Source organism: Ailuropoda melanoleuca, chromosome 2, assembly GCF_002007445.2.
Source record: "Ailuropoda melanoleuca isolate Jingjing chromosome 2, ASM200744v2, whole genome shotgun sequence".
NCBI lineage: Eukaryota > Metazoa > Chordata > Mammalia > Carnivora > Ursidae > Ailuropoda > Ailuropoda melanoleuca.
Genome location: NC_048219.1, coordinates 74,907,760 through 74,927,862, shown reverse-complemented (window position 1 = coordinate 74,927,862; position 20,103 = coordinate 74,907,760). Strand labels below are relative to the sequence as shown.

The window sequence follows — 20,103 nt, the reverse complement described above, 5'->3', positions numbered from 1 at the left end:
GGACTGAAAATGCAGCCCTTCCAATTTGACTCCCCAACAAATTGCTAATATATTTTGTTTTGCTTAGCAGCTATTTCCTGGTTCCTCCTTTTGCTCATTTCCTCCTCCATCTGTATTCATTAGAGTTTAAAAGGAACATCCTGTATGTAATGAAGGAAGGTGGAAGCCAAAAATGTGCCTTTTTTTTTTGAGAAGAAAGAAGGCAAAAGAATACAATTTTCCATTAAAATAAGTTCCTATTTATACATGTCTATGTCTATCTATAGGCTAGACGTTAATGGGAATTTAACATTGCACTGCATCTTATGAATTTCATTGCCCAGTTTTTAGAAGTTCTATTTCTTCCTATGTAGTCACACTGCTGTCAGTCTCTCTCTTTTATTTATTTACTTATTTTTGATGTTAGAAGCCAAAAAATAATTACCGCTCTAAGGACAGACAGAAAGCAGGCTGCCCTAAATGCTGCTATAAATAATTGTTAATTCACAGAGGATTAAAAAGGGAAGCCCCAACAGAGAAAAATATACTGTGATGTGAAAGAGAGAGAAAGAGAGAAAGACAGAGATAGAGAGAGACAGAGAGAGAGAGAGAGAGCCAAATTTCTGCCAGTCAATATGGAGCAACAGTAAAAGAAAACAGGTCTCGTAAGGGTTAAAATATTGCCTTTATGTACTTCCCACCCCACCCCCCACCTTCAATACAACTGAAGTACCAGTCAGGTGAGTTAAGAAGAGCAAAATGGAGACAGTGGAAGGATGCCTGTACCACCTTACAAGTTTTTAAGACTTATTATTTGTATTCCAAACTGTAATGGCAACAAAACTCTAGGCTTCTCTAGGGACGGACTAACATCCGACCTAAATTTGATAAAGTGCTTATAACTTCTTTGCCATCTAATTTTTTCCTATGTCTTTCACTATATTTCTAGGATGTTCCTCATATTAGAAATAATATCTGAATCATGATTCTTTCAAAGACATGGCATTCATGATAATGCTCTCATTTAGTGCTAAAAAATAGTATATGGGATTTTTCCCCTAAACATGTGGGGTTTTATATCAGTAGGAATTTTACATGCTCCTACCTTGTTTTGGGTTAGAAACCTCAAGGGAAGAAATATTCGGCCATATCCTATTAAACTTTGGAGGATCTGCATGCATCAGGAAAAATCAGGGTATGTTATTTTCAGCTATAATGTCATTTGGTCTAAACAGAAAATTATATGGACAAAGACACAAACCACACATCTGCTCTTTAACTTGGTTGTGGATGCACTTAACAGAACATGACTCCCGCACCAAACAAGAGCAAGCAATTGATGATTCCCAAAACATTGAATGGACATTAAATATATAGCCCCTTCGCTAACAAAGCTATATACATTTACTTTTGCAATAAACTAGAGTGTTCTTACAAATAACCAAATAGGGACTTCAGCATTTCAAACTGTTATATAAAGCTGGTGCCTGAAACTAGAAGATAAGGAGAAAGAAATAATTTCTCACTTGAGGATTCCATTCTCTGCAATTTATATTTACAGATATGAACTGGTTGCATTAGTCTTTCATGAAAGATTCTTCGGGGTGTGTTTTAAGTGTGAGCCATTATCTCTGCAAAGAAGTGGATTTATTTCCTCTTTTTATTTATGCAATTTCTCAGAGAAAGAAAGGGAATACTGGTGATTCTGGCTGAAGGAGAATAGTGCAAGGCGTTTCTGATCATAGCTAAGGTTTGTATATATGGATGTGTATATGTCTTCATGATTTTTTTTTTTTTACCTCAACCTATGTTTCTAGAGTTTTTGGTTCCAATCCAGAAGTAATTATAAGCATTGTTAATTTGAGAATTGATGTTCTTTTTTTTTCTTAGATTCACCAGTGTGTGTGTGTGTGTGTGTGTGTGTGTGTATAAAAGACTGTGGAAAACCAGAATAACCAGGTTTAGGACTGGATGCTTTAAAATTGCTTTTGTGAAGTTGCATAATTATTAAAGCAGTCATTTCATGACTCCAATCTAGCACCCATTCGGATCAGCTCAAAACTGCATCTTTTGTGTGGTCCTTTGGGACCACCCAAGTCCACAAAAAGAGCTCTCACCTCTAAACTCCTGTAGCATGTTACTGTCTGTGCTCCTGATTTCTCATTGATATGTGGATAAGGCATGAGTTTTAATATTGTTAGCTTAAATTTCATAGGTCTATTTCTCGTCTCTGTAATTAGATTGGATCTCTTTGAGGAAGGGCAAAGCCTGGCAGGAGGCCTCAGTAAATATCTAATAATTGAGTAATTGATATCAAGTGGCTAGGCTACTGTAAATGGGTATTATCAGATTGTTTCCTCCATAATTAGATTATAACAAATAACATTCTTGCAAGACATGGTACTTTCACTATAACTTTGGTTTTTAAGTATTTGTTTAAAAAGCTGATCTGCTGTTGTGTGTGTGTGTGTGTGTACACAAAGGTAGACAAAATCTTAATATTGACATTACTATATCTGTCAAAATTGAAGAACGAAAAAAGAATGCAATAATATTTTCCACATTTGTATCCAAGTGTTACAAAACACATAGATACTCAGTAACATGTAGGCAGAATATTCAAGCTATTGACTGAATGTTGCTTTTCACTCGAGCATCTTGGTGCTGGGTAGATACTGAATTAACAGAACAAGCTTACTGATCACTTTCGAAAAACTATACGTTTGCATTTTGAGGGGATTAATATGATTTCCAGAGATTATTTAGAAAAAAATTGTGGTTGTATATAGGAAATTTATTTATTTACATTATTAGTTCCAAAGTAAGAATATTTCAGTTTGTCGAAATGGTACTCTCCATCTTCTTGTAGGAGAGACAAATACAGGTCATAAGTGGGGGTGCTGTTTGCAAATTTAATATTAAGTATTCAGTGACTTGTTTTTCTTGATGAAATTAATAGGATTATTTTGTTAATAAGCATTGCCAACAAATTTAAGTAAAGACAGAAATTTATACCAAATCAATTTAAAAGTGAGTTTTGAAAATTAGCTTCATAAACTGTATTCCATATTCCAATATATTAAATCTTTATGCTTATTTTTAGCATATTCTGTTTTCAGTGTTTTATAATTTTTCCCTAGGATGTGAAGGTTCCACTTTAAGGATCTTCCTATATGTATAAAAAGTTAACATAGGTCATTCTGCTTTTGAATTGTCCACTACCTGACTATATGGAATTATCAAGATAGATACCTGAGTTATAATCTGATCCCTACCTAGAATATTACTTTCCTCTGTATTGTGTACTTAAGATGGTTTCTTAAAATCCCTTGTATTTGCCTGGGAATAGAATTAGACATTTTTTTTCCCAAATAATTTGCATTATGTGGAATGCCTAACTTCCTGAACAATCAAAACTCAGAACCACCAGCAGTCATACCATGTGGAAATCCTCATCTAATCTATACATATCTCTGGTGGGATAAAATTTTATGTGCTGATTTTTCCCTGGGAGGAAAAGTGTCCTGAAAAAAAGATACTGAAATTTATGGTCTCTTGCTAAATTCTTATAGCATGTTACTGTCTGTGCATACATGTTGCAATATTTGGCCATCATGGGATTTTTAATTTAATATCTCATTTCATTGTTTGTTTGTTTGTTTGTTTATTTATTTACTAAGTAGGCTCCACACCCTGAGATCAAGACCTGAGCTGAGATCAAAAGTCAGACACTTAATTGACAAAGCCATCTTATTTTTTTTAAATTTTTTTTTCTTATAATTCAAGACCAAGTAATAAAACAACTTAAAATTAGGCAGTTACTCTCCGTTTACTCTTGTTAAGATCCTGGCTCAAATGAATATATAATCAATATTACTAACAAATGTTTAATTCCCAGGAGTAAATTAGGCACATTGGAGGTGATATTAATAATAGAATTGAGACAAATTCTGTTATCATATTCAATTCTAATGAAAATCATTGCATAGCATGAAGCCTCTGAAAATTTTTAGCCAGTGGTCCACTTAGTTCGAGTAGGTGGAAATTACAAATACAAAACAAAAATTATACCACATTAAAAGTATTGTATTGCCTCTTTGGAAGAACTGTGGCAGAATTTATTAATTTCATTTTTTCACGAATTAACTAGGGTATATTTATGGGTCAATACGAAGGTCTTGGAGCAGTAGTTGCAGGGCAAAGGGTACTATGAGTCAGAAAAATAGGATTTGGTCCCAGTTCTACTGCTGAGGAACTGTATGGCTGTTAATTTCTCTAGATTTCAGTGTCTTATCTGTAAATAAAGGTGCTGGGCTAAAAGATCTCTAAGGTTTCCCATCACTCTAGTGGTTCTCTCATGGTCTAGTAAGGTCCCACTCAAGTTCATGGAAGGATGAAGCCTACTGCTCTTTGGAGGGACTAAGCCGGAAGGGAAAATTATTGCTCCATGTTTTGAGAGTGGATATTTTGACTGTCGTAATGAAACCCAAACTGGAGTTGAGAAATTATTGGGGCAAGGAGAGGGATCCTCACATGTGTCCAATGGGGTTGTAGATGACCAGTCATTCATGAATAGCCTTTTATGGAAATCCCTATTTCTTAAGGCTGGCACAATACATCTGGGAAAATGGGATGGACTTGTCTTGATCTCCTTGACTGGAGACCATAACCACATACTCCACAACTGTCCCCCTAAAAAGAAACAAAATATCTGGAATGTCCATCAGATGCTACTCTATTGTCATTGTTGAATTTTCAAAGCACATCTACAGGAAGCTTGGAAAATATCTACTTAGGGGAGATTTTTTTTTAAAGATCTGGTGCATGTAAGTAGAGCTCGGGCTGGATTCGAATCCCAGTTTTACCACTTGGACAAGCTCCTTAACGTCTCTTTGTCTTTCTCATGTGTAAGATGGAGATGATGCCATTATTTTGCTGGTTGCTTTCAAGACTCAATGAGTTAATATTTGCTTGACATTGTAGTGAGCATTCAATAAATGTTAGTTCTTATTATCCCATTTGTGGTTGCTGTTGTAATAAAAATCAGATTACTGTAGTATTAACAGTTCTTGCTGAATTGAAGTAGAGAAAATAATGCACTTCCCCTATGTTTTGCAATCTTAATTATTCCCAAAGTGAATAATTCTGATATGTAAAAAAGTTCACTTAAGATATAGTTTACTTTAGGGATTAATCCAGTTCTAGGGCCTCCACTGATTAATATTATTGTTCAGAAAGCAATAGAAATGATTTTGGGATACTGTGAAAAAGATTCGATTTTTATTTTTATTTATTTTATTTTATTTTTTTTTAAAGATTTTATTTATTTATTTGACAGAGATAGAGACAGCCAGTGAGAGAGGGAACGCAAGCAGGGGGAGTGGGAGAGGAAGAAGCAGGCTCATAGCAGAGGAGCCTGATGTGGGGCTCGATCCCACAACGCCGGGATCACGCCCTGAGCCGAAGGCAGACGCTTAACCGTTGTGCCACCCAGGCGCCCCTTGATTTTTAATATTTAAAGATAAAATGTTAATTTTCAAGTTTCTTTCAGTTTGAAGCACATCCGTTTCCTCTATAAATCAAATATATATCTTATCTGAATTTTGTTTCTCATTAGGGAGAGAATTCAGAGAACTGTTACATGACAGTTTGGTTGTGGCACTTCAAACTCATTTTTGTGAATCAGAAAAACTGAGATTCTAGTTATGAAAGTGAAACTTTGGAAGAAAATTTTTTTCCTCTGCACCCCAAGGAAAACTCTGCACTGTATGTTGGAGAGAACTATGTTGGAATTGCTGAAATTGACCACCTATTGCTGATGCTATAATTTCTCAAGCTACAAGACAAGCTTGAAACAGAAGGCTAAAAACATTTTATTAATATCAAGACAGCTTTAGAGGTAGGGTTGTTTTAGAGTATTAAGTTGTCTCTATCATCCATGGCACTCCCTTCGCATGAACTGTAGGCAGCTTATAACTTACTTTGTGGGCACCCTTTAAAAACAGAGTAAATTGTGACCGTGATCTCCCATCTTTTTTTTTTTTTCCCTAGAATGGTATACCATGTAGAATTTCATACTTTGGTAGTTTCATCAAATGAAAAGGTGAATTCTAATCTCATGGTACAATGTGAAGAGTCCTGATTAGGAAATTGGACATTGAGCTGGAATCCCACCGTGGCCACTGTCCAGATGACTTAGACAATTCATTTAAGTCTTAGTTGCCTTATCTGTAAAATGATGCCATTGGATGAGTGATCTTTACGTTTCCTAAAAATGCTAATTTTTTTACTTAATTTTTTGGTTCTAAAATATGGTGGGAAACAGGGTGCCACCATGGGTATGAAAAGCCACTGCTGAAGGGATGTTAGTGAGCCTTCCGGAAACATCCTTCTTCCGGGAGTGTGTGAGGAAAATATCAGGCAGAGGCAAAGTCACAAGGTCTCTTTGGGTTTATATAGTTACTGCTGCTATTACTCAAGGAATCTGGAAACATTATTGATGCCTAGAAAGGAATCAATAGAAAACCCTAAAACTCTCCAGAAGAAATCCCTAGGGCCGTGGAGGTAATCTTACCATCTTCACAGCAAGCCGCCTACCCTCAGGAATACAGTGTCGTTAAACTGGTGGGGAAGATAGAGCTTACTGTGATAGTGGTGGGCCTGTCCTTGAGATGGCATACAGCATTTTATTTTTGCTATGAGTGACTATTTGATAAAAAAAATTTTTTGGATTTTTACTGTCATACAATATGTACAAACATACTTTACGATTTGCATAGCAAATTTCATAAGCTGTCTCATGTTCCATACTATACTTGACATCTCTACATTTCCCCTCTTCCTCAGAACACTGAAGATGTTTGTGGTAGAGGAAGGACATATATTAATGGGGTGGAGGGTCACAGTGCCCTACCCCTCTCCTCACGCATGACGTTTGTAACTTCTGTTGACAACACAGTGAGGTACCAGAAAATGAACCTCTGTTTTCCTCCAGGACCCTAAATTTCCCCGCACAAAAATGGGTCAATTCAGGGATCAACAGGTCTAAGGTGCAGTGTGGTGGATTGGAAAAAGTCTGCAGTAAGAGTAAATAAATCTAAAATTCTTCTTTCTAGCCTCTTCCATTTGGTATAATGTTATGAGCATAACTTTTGGAGGCAGACAGGCCTTTTTCATCGTATTATATTGGTCAGGTTACTCAGCCATGCTGACCCTCAGATTCACCGTTTGTAAAATGGAATTCTGTAGACGTACGGGAACATCTCTCTCCAGTTCTGAGCCAAAGCTCTGTCTAACTCTTCCCAGGAAGTGAAGCAGTAGCTGGCCAGCTCCTTATTGATCCTCCAAGAAGATGTCAATGATACCGAAGCACGTAGTGCACAAGTTCATGATCACACGTTTGAAGGTTCATCATGGAACCATGTAGGGATCTTGGCGAATCTTTGTTTAAGCTAGGAATTTCCCGATGCACCACACAGAGATAACAGCAAAGGTACAGATAGCAGCTCACACTTAAAAAGTGGCTTGACTTTCGAACTTTGCCTGGGAAGAGGTTAACACGTGAAAAAAAAAATCAATTTCCTCAAAGTGGACAACTGTTGGTAACATTACTAAACCTCTCCTTTTCTTTTTTCTTTTTTTAGGTAGGGAGTACTTGTCCCTCCTTTATTGTATTATTTGATGTATTCTTCGGGATGAAAGCAGCAGCTATGTCCTAATGTTCATTCAATTTTAGGATAACCACAAAGGTTTCATGAATGTGAAATGCTAGTTACACAAATATGAAATGGATCTGTGATGAGGATACTGGGCACATGATATAACAAAGTCCCAAAGGCATTTCACCTGGGACCTGAGCTTTCCTTGCAGAACATCAGCAAACAGTTCAAAATTAGTGTAGCACACCATGCAATTTGCCATATAGCTATACTAACCTGATCATTTTTTCCTCATTATATAAAACCTAATTAGTTAAAGGGCAATTCAAATGAAACTTTTATTTGGGGGGATTTAGAAGTACTAAAGCGAAGGGGAAAACAAACAAACAAACACTGCAGGTCTTTGGATAGCGTGAACATGATTATTAATAACCCTTGGGTAGGAAAATGATTAACCTTGTTATTTTCCTCACGATCCAGGTTTCTACAGTAAATGGGTACCGAACAAAAATATTTGGATGCTGTCTGGAAAACAACTTTTACAAGGTCTCCAACTGGCATCAAATATTTTCAAGTAAGAAAACATCTCTGGGCTTTCTCACCAGGCTGATGGATCCCTGCGGGTAGCACTTCCCTTGTTTAACAGTCCTGTCAATTAAATCAAATTAGAGATGAAGTTTTAACTCCAGGATGAAGGCAATGCTCATTATAAGAGAAAACAGGAAAACGGAATATTTCCCTGAAGTGAACCATTATTTCTAATTGAAAGAGGTAGAGAGGAGGGGACAGCCAAACACCTCCATCAATATTCTATGCTTTATATACTGTGACCTCAATCACTTAAAAGTAACTTAGAGAAATAATGTATACTTGGGTTCACGGAATGTTTTCATTTCTCTTTTGTTGCTATTCTAAGACATATTTTTATTTATTAAAAAATGTCAAGTTGTTTGAAATGGTGTTTCCTGATGTGATCTCTCACGTCAGGGGCTGGCCTACCTTCAATCTCTGAGTCAACTGTCATCTCCTTTCTTAAGTGATAATCACCCACACAAAGCTATTTGCACATTAGGCCAGTTCTTATTCTAATTATGGTCTTTCTAGTATACTGTTTAACATAATTAGTGGAATCACTTGCTTTTCAGGACTAAGGATCAGATAATATATGCTAGAAGGTAATGATTAGCTTACCGCTCTAGCAAAAACATCCACACCAAACCAACCGTTAATCTGCGTCATCAGCATTGGCAAATGTTCACTTGGATAAAACTGTGAATGTTTACTTCTAAGTGTGTGATACATTTTATATATATAAAAAAATGAAACCTGAATGAATTACTGCCACATTCGGTAAAGTAAAAACAGAGATCACAAGGCTCAAATGACTATAGATCTATTTTGGGATTCATTAATTGCTGACAATACCACCAGTATTTTTTCAGCCATGGCCAAAGCACATCAAAAAGACCACGTTTTAAATCAAGAACCTTAGAAATGATTGGGAAACCTATTTCCTAAAAAGTAGACAACAGCGGGTACAAATGACCTTAATGGGAATTTGTTTCAAAAATATTTTTAGAAGATGATCGGAAAGGATGGCCACTCTGTCCATGGATTTGAACCTTAATACCGGTTTTGACAGTTTGGGATCGATAATGAAATCTATTAGGGCTCCAAAATCTTTAGTCATTGTGTGTATAGCATATGTATGTGAACTTATGGTTACATACATCAATAATTTACATCAATATATGTATCATTCACTTTCCTTGAGATATGCTTTGATGATGAGAGTCTCACGGGTGTTACATCTGTTATAATGGCATTGTCTATACACTGGGTGGAATTGTGCTCATTGATTCCTTCTTTGGGATAAGGAGAAAAGCCCTGGCAAACACCCAAACTTTAAAAATCCAAGCAACTCCCTCTTCCCTGGCTTATACCTCGGAAACCCATTCCTCCTCCCTCTAGAGTAAGCAGCAAGTCATCGATGCATAAATTCTTGCCCTTTGGAAAGGAAAGGAATCCACTAGAGCAACCAATGAGCACCTTATGAGCCCACAAAGAGGGAAGGCGCAAATGCTATTTAAGCAGCCCAGAAGATACTATCCTGTTTGACGGTTTTTATCGTAAATCTCTTGACTTTTAAAGCCAGCAATCGGCAAGCTAGTTGTGTGTGATGTTGGGTGACTCCTGGCAGCTTTTACACCCTGTTTGCTAGAGAGATCTGAGGGAACACCCACTGCCCTCGAAGCAGAGCAGCCAGAGGCATAAGGATGGCAGGTTACAAGCTATCATTTTATTTGCTAGTGGTTTTCAGTTAGGTATTAAGGAGTTAAATTTTCCCAGGTTCCTGATAATAAAGGTGGGTGTATTTTCCAAAGGCACAACAAAGCATCCTTTCAGGTCACCACTGATTTTCGAAATAAAACAAAGCAAAACAAAACTGGAATTTCCTGACTCAGTGTGTAGAAGGTCAACATCTGCTGATGCTCCGAGATGGGGCACGTGGTGGAGGCGGCCGGATGAGATGTCGAGTGAGCAATACAGTCAGAAATTCCATGCAACACATGACTGACACTCCGAACAGAAACACACCCCAGCACCAAAGAACTACTTTCCATGCATCCATTTCTGAATATCTGACAAGTCAGACCGCCTGGGCAGCCCTTAATAATCAGTCTCAGCTGGCTTCCGCTTGGTCCCCTTTTGTTCTAAGATGCATATGTAAATGAAATTGTCAAGGCCTGAAAGGAGCCCACCGTAGGGGATGTGCGTGTATATATATGTTTGTGAATACATATATGTACACACACAATTAGCCAAATGCCAGGGGAGATACTAAAGCAGAACACAGAGACTCTGAGAGTTGAGGTTTCCCCCGCACGTCTGTAGCGTTGATGCCATGTCAACAAGATCATAAAGGCCAGGCTGTAGCATTAGGCTGGTAACTAAAAGGATGAGAACGTTACCTCTGTTTACAAAGCCACTGCTTTTCATGGCGCTTCACATGTCTAGTGCTTAACAGATCCACGCCCAGGTCTATTCACAGGCCTAAGTAAACTGGCTCGATTTACAAATTAGAAGACCTGACTGTGCATTGATAAGAAACAGGAAGTTGTTTTATCCAAATTATCAGAGTTTTGCATTCGAGATGCATGTTGGGTATTCACTGGCTGCTGTTTACACCACAATCACTCCGGGGGGCCTGGCACCCATGACAAGTCTGTGAGGGGTGAGACCACAGTGAAAATTCTTCTCTTCCCGTACAGTGCATACTCTTGGCCGCCTCAGCACTCTGTTTTGAATGGGAGACTCAGCAGCAGTGCAAAGGATTTAGCCATCAGAGAGAGAGGGTGCGAAATGTAAAAACATGTGAGATCCCGCTCTGCAAAGCTGTGGGGCATTTCCTTAATGAGCATTTCAGGCTTGGTGTTGGGATGTCATTGTTTCATATGTGAGCAAGGAGCTACAGTCTGGTTCTCCCACCTTAGCTGGGAGCATGCTCTCTGTAAGGGTACTGGAGAAATGTTTCATAGAGGCTTGAAGAGGGATTTCTCTTTCAACTGCTTCTATTTCTACTAAAAGGTTTCTTGCAGGAATTTCTACTGGCGGGATTCCTAAATTCTGCATATGTTTTTTATACCCCGTTCTCTATCAAAGTTAAGCCTAAGTAGTCAGTAGTCATTGTATTTTCGGAGGGAGAAATGGACATACTGATTTTTCCCCCTTCATTCCTCCAGAAAGACTAATGATCACCAACCAGCCTCTTTCAGGCCTTCACAAAAACTGGAGTGTAATAAATTACTAAAATTCCCTCCCCTTGGTTTCATGGCATTTTCATTGTGTTCTAATGAATATGCCTAAAGCGTTCGTTGGTATTCATTCTCTGCTTTTAAAAATTATGGGAGAAATCCATATTCAGTCCTAAGGAGAAAGTTCAATTTGTTGTTGGTTACTAAGTATGGGTAAATAGGACGGTTTATATTTTTGCTAAATGAGCTATGGTTACGTAAGTAATTGCACCTCTGTATAGGTCAAAAGCAGTCAGGAGAGCCGTGGTACTGCCATATCCACGAGAAATTATGCATTGGTAACTATTTTATCTGTGCTCTCACCATATCTGTGCAGAGAACACACACAACAGTTCAATTCACAAAGAAAATACCCTCTTACATCAGAAATGGACACTGGGAAAATAGATCTTAGGAGCTCAACAAGAAAACAAAGCTAGCCTAGACTTGGTTTGGTGACTTTTTTTTTTTTTTTTTTTTTACTTACTACCGATACTGGAAATACTGGGAATACCTGGAGAGAAAGAAAACAATAAAGAAAAAGTGTTAGATAGTTATTAATACATGCCATCTTTAACTTAATATAAATATCTCAGAAACTTAACATTTCATAGCATTCAGATCATTAGGAAATATGCACAGAAAAGGCAGGATATCTATTCATCCATCAAACCCATTTTGCTTTCATTCTAGATCTCCTGAACTTAGCAGGGTTGGAATATTAATGCTCAATTTCAACAGCTGGTTCAAGACAGCTTCATGACATCAAACATTTTGTGTCTGCCTGTAAGGTTAATGAACATTTGTACGTGGTTCAAAACAGATTTTAAGCTAGGCTCATGTTCTGGGCACAGAGCGCCAAATATACACTATGTCGACCCATACAAATATACCCACATATGCACCAGATCTCTTTAGATGTGTTATGAGATGCATATGTTAGCTGTTGAAAGTCATTTGGCCCTTTATTTGATTAATTTCACAGAGCCATCATTTTTAGTCCTCTTTTACTTGTCAGATATGTGGATTAAACTCTGTAATAGAAACTTCATCGAGCAGAACAATTCAAGAAAAATTAGGTTGTTCATATTGATCATGGACTTCATCCATTCTCCCAGCTTCCACTTCAAGTTACAGGTTGTGCGAAGGTGGTGGGACCATTGCAGAATGCAACTGACTTGGTACAAATGTGGACAGGAATTCAGTCTGTCCCCTGAAAACTCCTAGCCAAGAGCAGGGGCACGGGAGGCAGGCTGCCCGGGTTTGGCGTTTACTCTTACGCTCACTGGCGGTGTGACCTTTGCCAAGTTGCTTATGCTTGGTTTTGTACCTCTTAGGGTTGTTGCAAGGATACACAAATGGATGTGTGTAAAGTACTCAAAGTGTGGCTTGACGGGTAGTGTGTACTCTACCCATCTTTGCTACGGATTACTGTTGTTGATACGGTCGGTTCACCAAGTAAGCAACACTACAATAGATATTGCTGGTGAAGAGTCGGAGATTTACATCTTCTCCACTAAACTTGGGTCATGGTGTGGATGGGAGCAGGGGATGGGGCTCAGAGAGAGCCGAGTGAGAGTCCTGCTTGGCTACTGACCAGCTAGATGATTTCAGGCAAGTTCCCAGCCTCTCTAGGCTTGTTTCCTCCCCTGAAAGGGGTTAATATACCTACTGCATAGGGCTGCTGTGAGGATTGAATGAAATAATCCATAAAAATGTCTGACACATGGTACATGGCCAATAAGTGATAGCTGTTAATGAGCTGTGCTGGCTTGTTCCCCACATCACTGGAGTGTGCTCCTAACAGGTGGTAAACGTAAGAATCATTAAACTTCAATTTTCGTATTTATCTTTGAACAACTGCCCTCTGCTTGTTTTAACATTTAACATTTAACATAATGGGTTTAATCATTGTACCTTACTCAGAGATTTCGAGCCCAAAGAGCTATTTTCCTATTTCTTAATAGGGAGGGGAGAAGGAGGAATTAAAGCTTACACTGATTTTTTTAAAAAACCTTGGAAGGCATGAAATTTTGTCTTTAGCGATTAAGTACATTCACAGTCTCTTGGTTTTAAATGCACAGAGTTTAGGGTGCATCAGCTTAATTATTGATCACTTTTCCACCCAAACTGGAAATCTGGATTTCCATTTCTGTGTTTTAACTCTATTCTCTGAACTGAATTTCAAGCTGAATGCAATCTCTTCAGAGGGCTGCTGAATCCCTGACCTGACCCTTCAGCCGACTGTCTTTGCTGCAGCGTAACAGTGATCTGGTACTGAATCTTTCCTTTTTTTCTTTCCTTTGTAAATCCCCTGAGTGAGGTATGATGGCAGCATCATAATTTTAGTATCAATTGCAGAAGTTCCAAATCTCCCCGTGATTGAAAATCTGGCTCCTTTGCAACTGCTTGCCTTTTGTAATCCGTCAAAGAGAATGGGAGTTAGGGTGGCAGGAAGAGACTTTCTGGGTGTTTTCAAACTTACAGGGAGTTAGAGGGCCATGCATAATGCAAGGCGAAATTCTCAGGGTGTTTGGCCAGATTCAATGGAGAGCAAACCCCCAAGACTGATGCAGTACTTGCTGCAGCCGAATATTCTAGAAAGATGCAGAAATGCTTCCATTCCTTTGGGGATGCCAGTGCAGGCAGAAATGTTCACTGCAGCTATATGAAGCTTGCCAAGCAAGGCCATTATGAGATCCTATTTTTCTCATGAAGATGTGTTCTATTACCTAACATTTTGGATGCTTAAAATTCAGCCTCTTTCTCATTTTGTGGCTTAGAATATTGTGAGGTGTTGCCAGGTGAGTCGCTTTCTATTCCATTGCTGTAAAATGGGAATTGCTTGGAAAAGATTTTTAATCCTTTCATTGGGATAAAGATTTCTGAAGTAGCAAATAACTGAACACTAGGGGATGCCCATTAGGATATTTCCAAATGTTATGGTTTTTCCCCAAATGGTCCTTATTGTAATGTCCAAACACCTTGCTTTTTGTTCCCTCTAGACAACTAAAGAATTTAATAAACCCACTGCATCCATTAAAAAGGCTACAAGCAAGCCATGGGAAGTCTTCCAGATGCGTAAGGAATAGGACAAGAAAGGTGGGTGTCTTTGGGGTCTCAAAGGGATGAATCAGTGAATACAACTGCACCTTACAACAGCGACAGTGCCTATAAACCGGGGGAACGAGAGTCAGATTATGCTCAGGAAAACTGTCTACACACACATTGGCAGTTTATTTTTATTTTTTTTAACATTCCCTGTGAAGTGACAAGCATTATGTAAAGAATATTTTTACTTTTAAAATTGAGCACGGAAGTTCTCCCTTCCCTTCCTTGTCATCTCCCTGATGTGAATTAGCCCCTCCCTGTGATTGCACACCTCCTTGCACAGGCCTCCCTGAGAAACTTACCAACTTTTATTTATAATTGTTTGTGTGTTTGCCTGAGAGGTCTGAGGGGCAATCACCATGTCTCGTCCCTTTCTGTATTTCTGGTATCTGTCCGGGACAATGCCTGCTGCAGAAGAGCTGTTCAATGTGTATTTGAGCAAAACTTTATCACTTGTCACCAAGAATTTTCTATCCTAGTGAAAATACTTTCGGTCGTAGTATGATCCTGTGCAATATAAAACGTTCCACGGAAACATTTCTCAGAGTTCAGTATGAATGGGTATTTTTGTTCTCTCTGAACGTTTCCTCCATTCTGACAGCCAGAATGCCCCTCATGACTTTGCTTCCAGAAAGTGCAGAGGCTCAAAACCCAACCTGGTGCCAACTGGGCAAACTCACTTCATACTTGGCTTATTTCCCTTCTCTTCCTTCCCTCACACTTTCCTTTTAAACTCCTATTTGGATACTCTTCCTCATATTTGTCTTTTCCCTAAGCCGCCCTGGGGCAAATACAGATGTTTTGGGGTATAAAGCATATTCAAATCTGGGAGCTCTCTTTGGGAAAAAGAATGTTAACTTTAAAATATAAAGTTAAATATGAAATTGATTTTTTTTTAATTTAGAAGGATTCTAGTGAGGAATCCTGAAATTTAAGCTTCTTAGATTAAATCCATCTCTGAAACAGCCCCCAAAATACTTGTGAAAGATAAATAGATGATAGGTAGACAGAAAGGGAGCATGATACCAGGTAAGCTAATTTAGAAAGAGTCATTTCAAAATGAAGAGCAGAAAGGGAGTTAGGCAATAATCTCAATGAGCCTTTCACTTTACAAAAGAGGAAACGAAAGGCACAAACAGAAGCAAGAGTTTTGTCCAAGTCAACACGTTTATGTTCAACATTGGAACAGGTGATCCCTAACTCTTGTCTCCTGAGACACTGCTAAACTTGCACTGAGGAAAGGAAGCACAGGTGTGTATGTGCCTCACCAGACGCTTCCGCAATACTCGGTATCTGAGTTTACGGTAGCTGCTTCTTCTAGAAGAGAAATGCTAGTTCAGGCAGAGACGCACATACGTCTCTGTTGAATAAGCCAAAGGGCTTCGTGTGCTGAAAGAATGAGCAGGTGCTCCGCTCACAGGCACTTACGGTCAGTCCCTCCTCCGCCGGCCCTCCCCACTCCTATATTTATTTTAATGTTTGTTTTAAAGGAATTCTGCTGCAATGAGGTGGATGGGAACTTAGTAGAATTATATAATTGCTTTCTTCTCCTCCTTCGCCTTCTTCTTGTGATTTTACTAACCCTCCCACCAAGTAAATGGCTAAAGGGGGCATAGTTAGGCAACATGATGGAGATCTCAAAAATAAGCATCCTAATCTTCTGAAGCAGATTGATGCAGTCCTAAAAGCCATAACTCCTTCCAAGAATCAATGCAAAGTCAGCAGCTTTTCATGGAGGAAATCAGAAGGGACACAGATTTGGCATGCCTCAAATTGAGAGGAAATATTGCCCCTGTTGTGATAGATGGCTTGAAAAAAAGCCCATCAAGTTGATGACTAGATCTCCCGAAGAAGCCAGGCTGCAGGCATCAGGAGCTATAACTCCAAAAAACCCAGCTGAAGAAGAGGTGGGCGATGAGGAAGAAAACATTCTGCAGCCTCATTCGTATTCTGGCGGAATTATTTCCAATGTCCTTCCAGCCCCAGTCCCTGGTCCAACTGTGTTGATAGAATGTACAGTGAGTTGTCTACTAGGAACTTGAAAGTGAAGGGAATAAAGTACCTTCACAAGGGGCACCTGGGTGGCACAGCAGTTAAGCGTCTGCCTTCGGCGCAGGGTGTGATCCCGGCGTTATGGGATCGAGCCCCACATTGGGCTCTTCTGCTATGAGCCTGCTTCTTCCTCTCCCACTCCCCCTGCTTGTGTTCCCTCTCTCGCTGGCTGTCTCTATCTCTGTCGAATAAATAAATAAAATCTTAAAAAAAAAAAGTACCTTCACAGAATTGTACCATGAAACCATCATATAGATGATCCAATCAAAGGCAGCTAAAGTTATCTTACAACAGAAGGGGTCTAGGACCTGAGTGTATGTGACAGACTTGACAGACTTGACATCAACCTGAGGTAGCCTATTGATATATCTGAAGAATGGGAGGACAGCCAATCAGAAGGGGGAAACATAGAAGGAGGAGCATTTTGAGACATACGGTAGCCCTGCTGGCCTAGCATTGTCTCAGGGGGAGGGAGGGGTAACCTGTAAGCTCTCAGACCTTCAGTGTTCTGTTGGCATTAGGGAGGCTGATGTGTCAGGATGTTTCAGGCTTATGTTATTAGCATTCGAGTCATTTAAATTTCCTGATCCCATGCTCACCAAGCAACCTTCTGATTATTATCTGGCTCTGCAAAGAGTCTTAATTACAAGGGAGAGAATACACTGGTCATAAGGACTTAACTATTATGAATATCATCACAGTTATTTCATATTCTGGATGAATAAATTGGGATTTGGACACAACTTATCTCCCTAGATAGTTGCTCTCTCCAAAGGGAGAATTTACTTATCAGGCTGGGATGAGTCCACATGTTAGATCTCAGTGAAATTATAATGACAACAGCATCTTACTTCATTGTGTGTTTACTATGTGCCTGCCTCTGTTTTAAATGCCTTACATGTATTAATCCATTTAAGTTTTATGACAAGCCTGTGAGGTCAACACTTAGGTGTATTTTACAGATGGGGGAAACTAAAACACAAAAAGCTTGCCCAAGATCTTCTCTATCAGTTGGGAAGGAAACTGAGATTTGAATCCAGAGGTCCAGGTTCCAGAGCTTGTGCCTCTAACCACTACTCTATACTATCCCTTAATTTATTGTATTTATCTCCAAATCTTCAAAAAACACAACAAAAAAACACAACAAAAACACGACTCTGAAAACCAAGAGTACCCCCCCCCCAATTCACCTGCAGCACAACATACTGTGCTCTGAACTAATTTGGTGATAGAACCTAACTGGAAGGGGGTGAGGTGAGAATAATCATGGGTTTGCTGCAGAAATATTAAAATGTTTGATTCAGTGGTGCTACCTCACAGTGTGCTGTGGGTATGGCTATAATATACGTCTACAGTATATGTGTTACCTTTTAAAATCCTAACAATTTTGAATTCCAACTCATACTTGGTCCCACGAGCTTCCCAGAAGGATTGTGGATTGGTGGTTGTACAGGGATAATTTGGTATTCTGGTTTTAGATATTGGGCCAGCAGCTGGGTTCATATACATAAGGCTCTGAGAGGAAAGTACTCTCTTATTGTGCTGATGGAATCGGGGTTCTGAGCCTGAAAGTCTGGTGGGCAGAGCCTGACAGTGGTCGAGTCACTGAGGCCATGAGTACCATTGGGAAGGGCTGTGAAGATCAGCCACGAACACCCATGGAAAAAAAGTCAGTCTTTTCTTTCATTGTATTTCCTCCAATAGCTGACTCTTCTTGTAGGAGCTTGAAGACCCTTCTGTTAGAGCTGCTGAGCTGTGACGACCAGACGTTCCAGGAGACATGGGAAGATGGATGGGAGGTCAAGTACCCATGTGCACATTACAGCAGTATTGAGATTTACTTATTCATTCACCAAATAGTTGATTCCACAAACATTTATAAAGGCCAGGAAGACAGTATGGCCCTGTTCTCAAATTGCTAACATTTTAGCTCTTGAAGTCAGATAGACGAGTTTAAATCTTGTACCGTAATGCATTCGCTGTGGGACCTTGGGACAACTTACTTATTAATCTTTGCGTGGCTATGTTTTCTGATCTGTCAAATGCGGATAAAAATAGTACATACCCCATAAGGACTGTTGTAAGGATTTAATGTAAGAGAGCACTTAAAGCCCTTCACAAAGGATAAAAGCCAATGGTAAACTTAATAAATAGAAGCTACCATTATTATTATTACAATTTCGGTTATAGAAAGTCAACCGATTATAAGTGTACATACACTATCAAGAATCTAGAGTGAAAAGAGTAATTGATTTTGCCAGGGAGAATCTAGGTAGGCTGTAGTGAGGAGTCGACATCTAGGAGCAATCTTGAAAAAGAAGAATTATAATAAAGAGCGAGAGAAAGGCAATTAGAGAAAGGAATAAATCCAGTATCCAGCATGTGGCCTTTGAGATTCTCGTAGACAGCTGGAAAAGTCGGTCTGGATGAAGAGAAGGATTCTGGGCTATAATTGACTGATTACTAATAAACCAATATCACTAAAAAGTAAAACGCACAGGAATTGATGGAAGGACAAGGAAAAAAACNCGGATAAAAATAGTACATACCCCATAAGGACTGTTGTAAGGATTTAATGTAAGAGAGCACTTAAAGCCCTTCACAAAGGATAAAAGCCAATGGTAAACTTAATAAATAGAAGCTACCATTATTATTATTACAATTTCGGTTATAGAAAGTCAACCGATTATAAGTGTACATACACTATCAAGAATCTAGAGTGAAAAGAGTAATTGATTTTGCAGGGAGAATCTAGGTAGGCTGTAGTGAGGAGTCGACATCGAGGAGCAATCTTGAAAAAGGAGAATTATAATAAAGAGCGAGAGAAAGGCAATTAGAGAAAGGAATAAATCCAGTATCCAGCATGTGGCCTTTGAGATTCTCGTAGACAGCTGGAAAAGTCGGTCTGGATGAAGAGAAGGATTCTGGGCTATAATTGACTGATTACTAATAAACCAATATCACTAAAAAGTAAAACGCACAGGAATTGATGGAAGGACAAGGAAAAAACTGTAGACTGAGAAAAGGCAGGGTGGAGAGCTTGAAAATTCAAAGCAAAGGCAGATGGGGAGCCTTTGAGGGCAAAGAAATAACAAGCAGAAATCTAGGAAGAGAAGTAGGAGAGATCAGGTTTAGATAAGACGGGCTTGTTCTAGCAAGTGTCAAAAGGTTCATACCCCAGTGGAGAATAGAGGAAGTCACTGAACTTTTACCTGAGAAGCAATATAGTGCAATGTGCAGGCCTTGGAGTCAAGACACACATGGGTTCAAATCCTCCTTCTAAGCCTGACTTGTAGCAGAAACCTTACACAAGATACTTACGCTCAGCAGTCCGTAGATTCCACATCTATAAAATGAAACTAAGAGTGTTGTGAGTTAAGAATGAACTAATGCAGGGGTGCCTGGGTGGTTCAGTCCTTAAGTGTCTGCCTTCAGCTCAGGGCGTGATCCTGGCATTCTGGGATCGAGCCCCACATCAGGCTCCTCCGCTGGGAGCCTGCTTCTTCCTC

The 20,103-nt window shown here is 39.2% G+C and overlaps 1 protein-coding gene across 3 annotated transcripts in view; it reads right to left on the bottom strand.

Moving 5' to 3' along the window:
* Positions 1 to 20,103, bottom strand: part of NTNG1 (netrin G1) — a 279,240-nt gene that overhangs the window by 16,257 nt on the left and 242,880 nt on the right. Inside the window, exons 4-5 of one of the 3 annotated variants that reach the window (XM_034654000.1) lie at positions 11,919 to 11,945; positions 1,085 to 1,150 (exon numbers count right to left, since the gene is read on the bottom strand). In XM_034654000.1, the coding sequence (XP_034509891.1) occupies positions 1,085 to 1,150; positions 11,919 to 11,945 (93 nt within the window). Of the gene's footprint in view, positions 1 to 1,084; positions 1,151 to 5,684; positions 7,522 to 11,918; positions 11,946 to 20,103 lie in introns of those variants that run through there. The other 2 variants (XM_034653998.1, XM_034653999.1) reach the window with 2 other exon arrangements.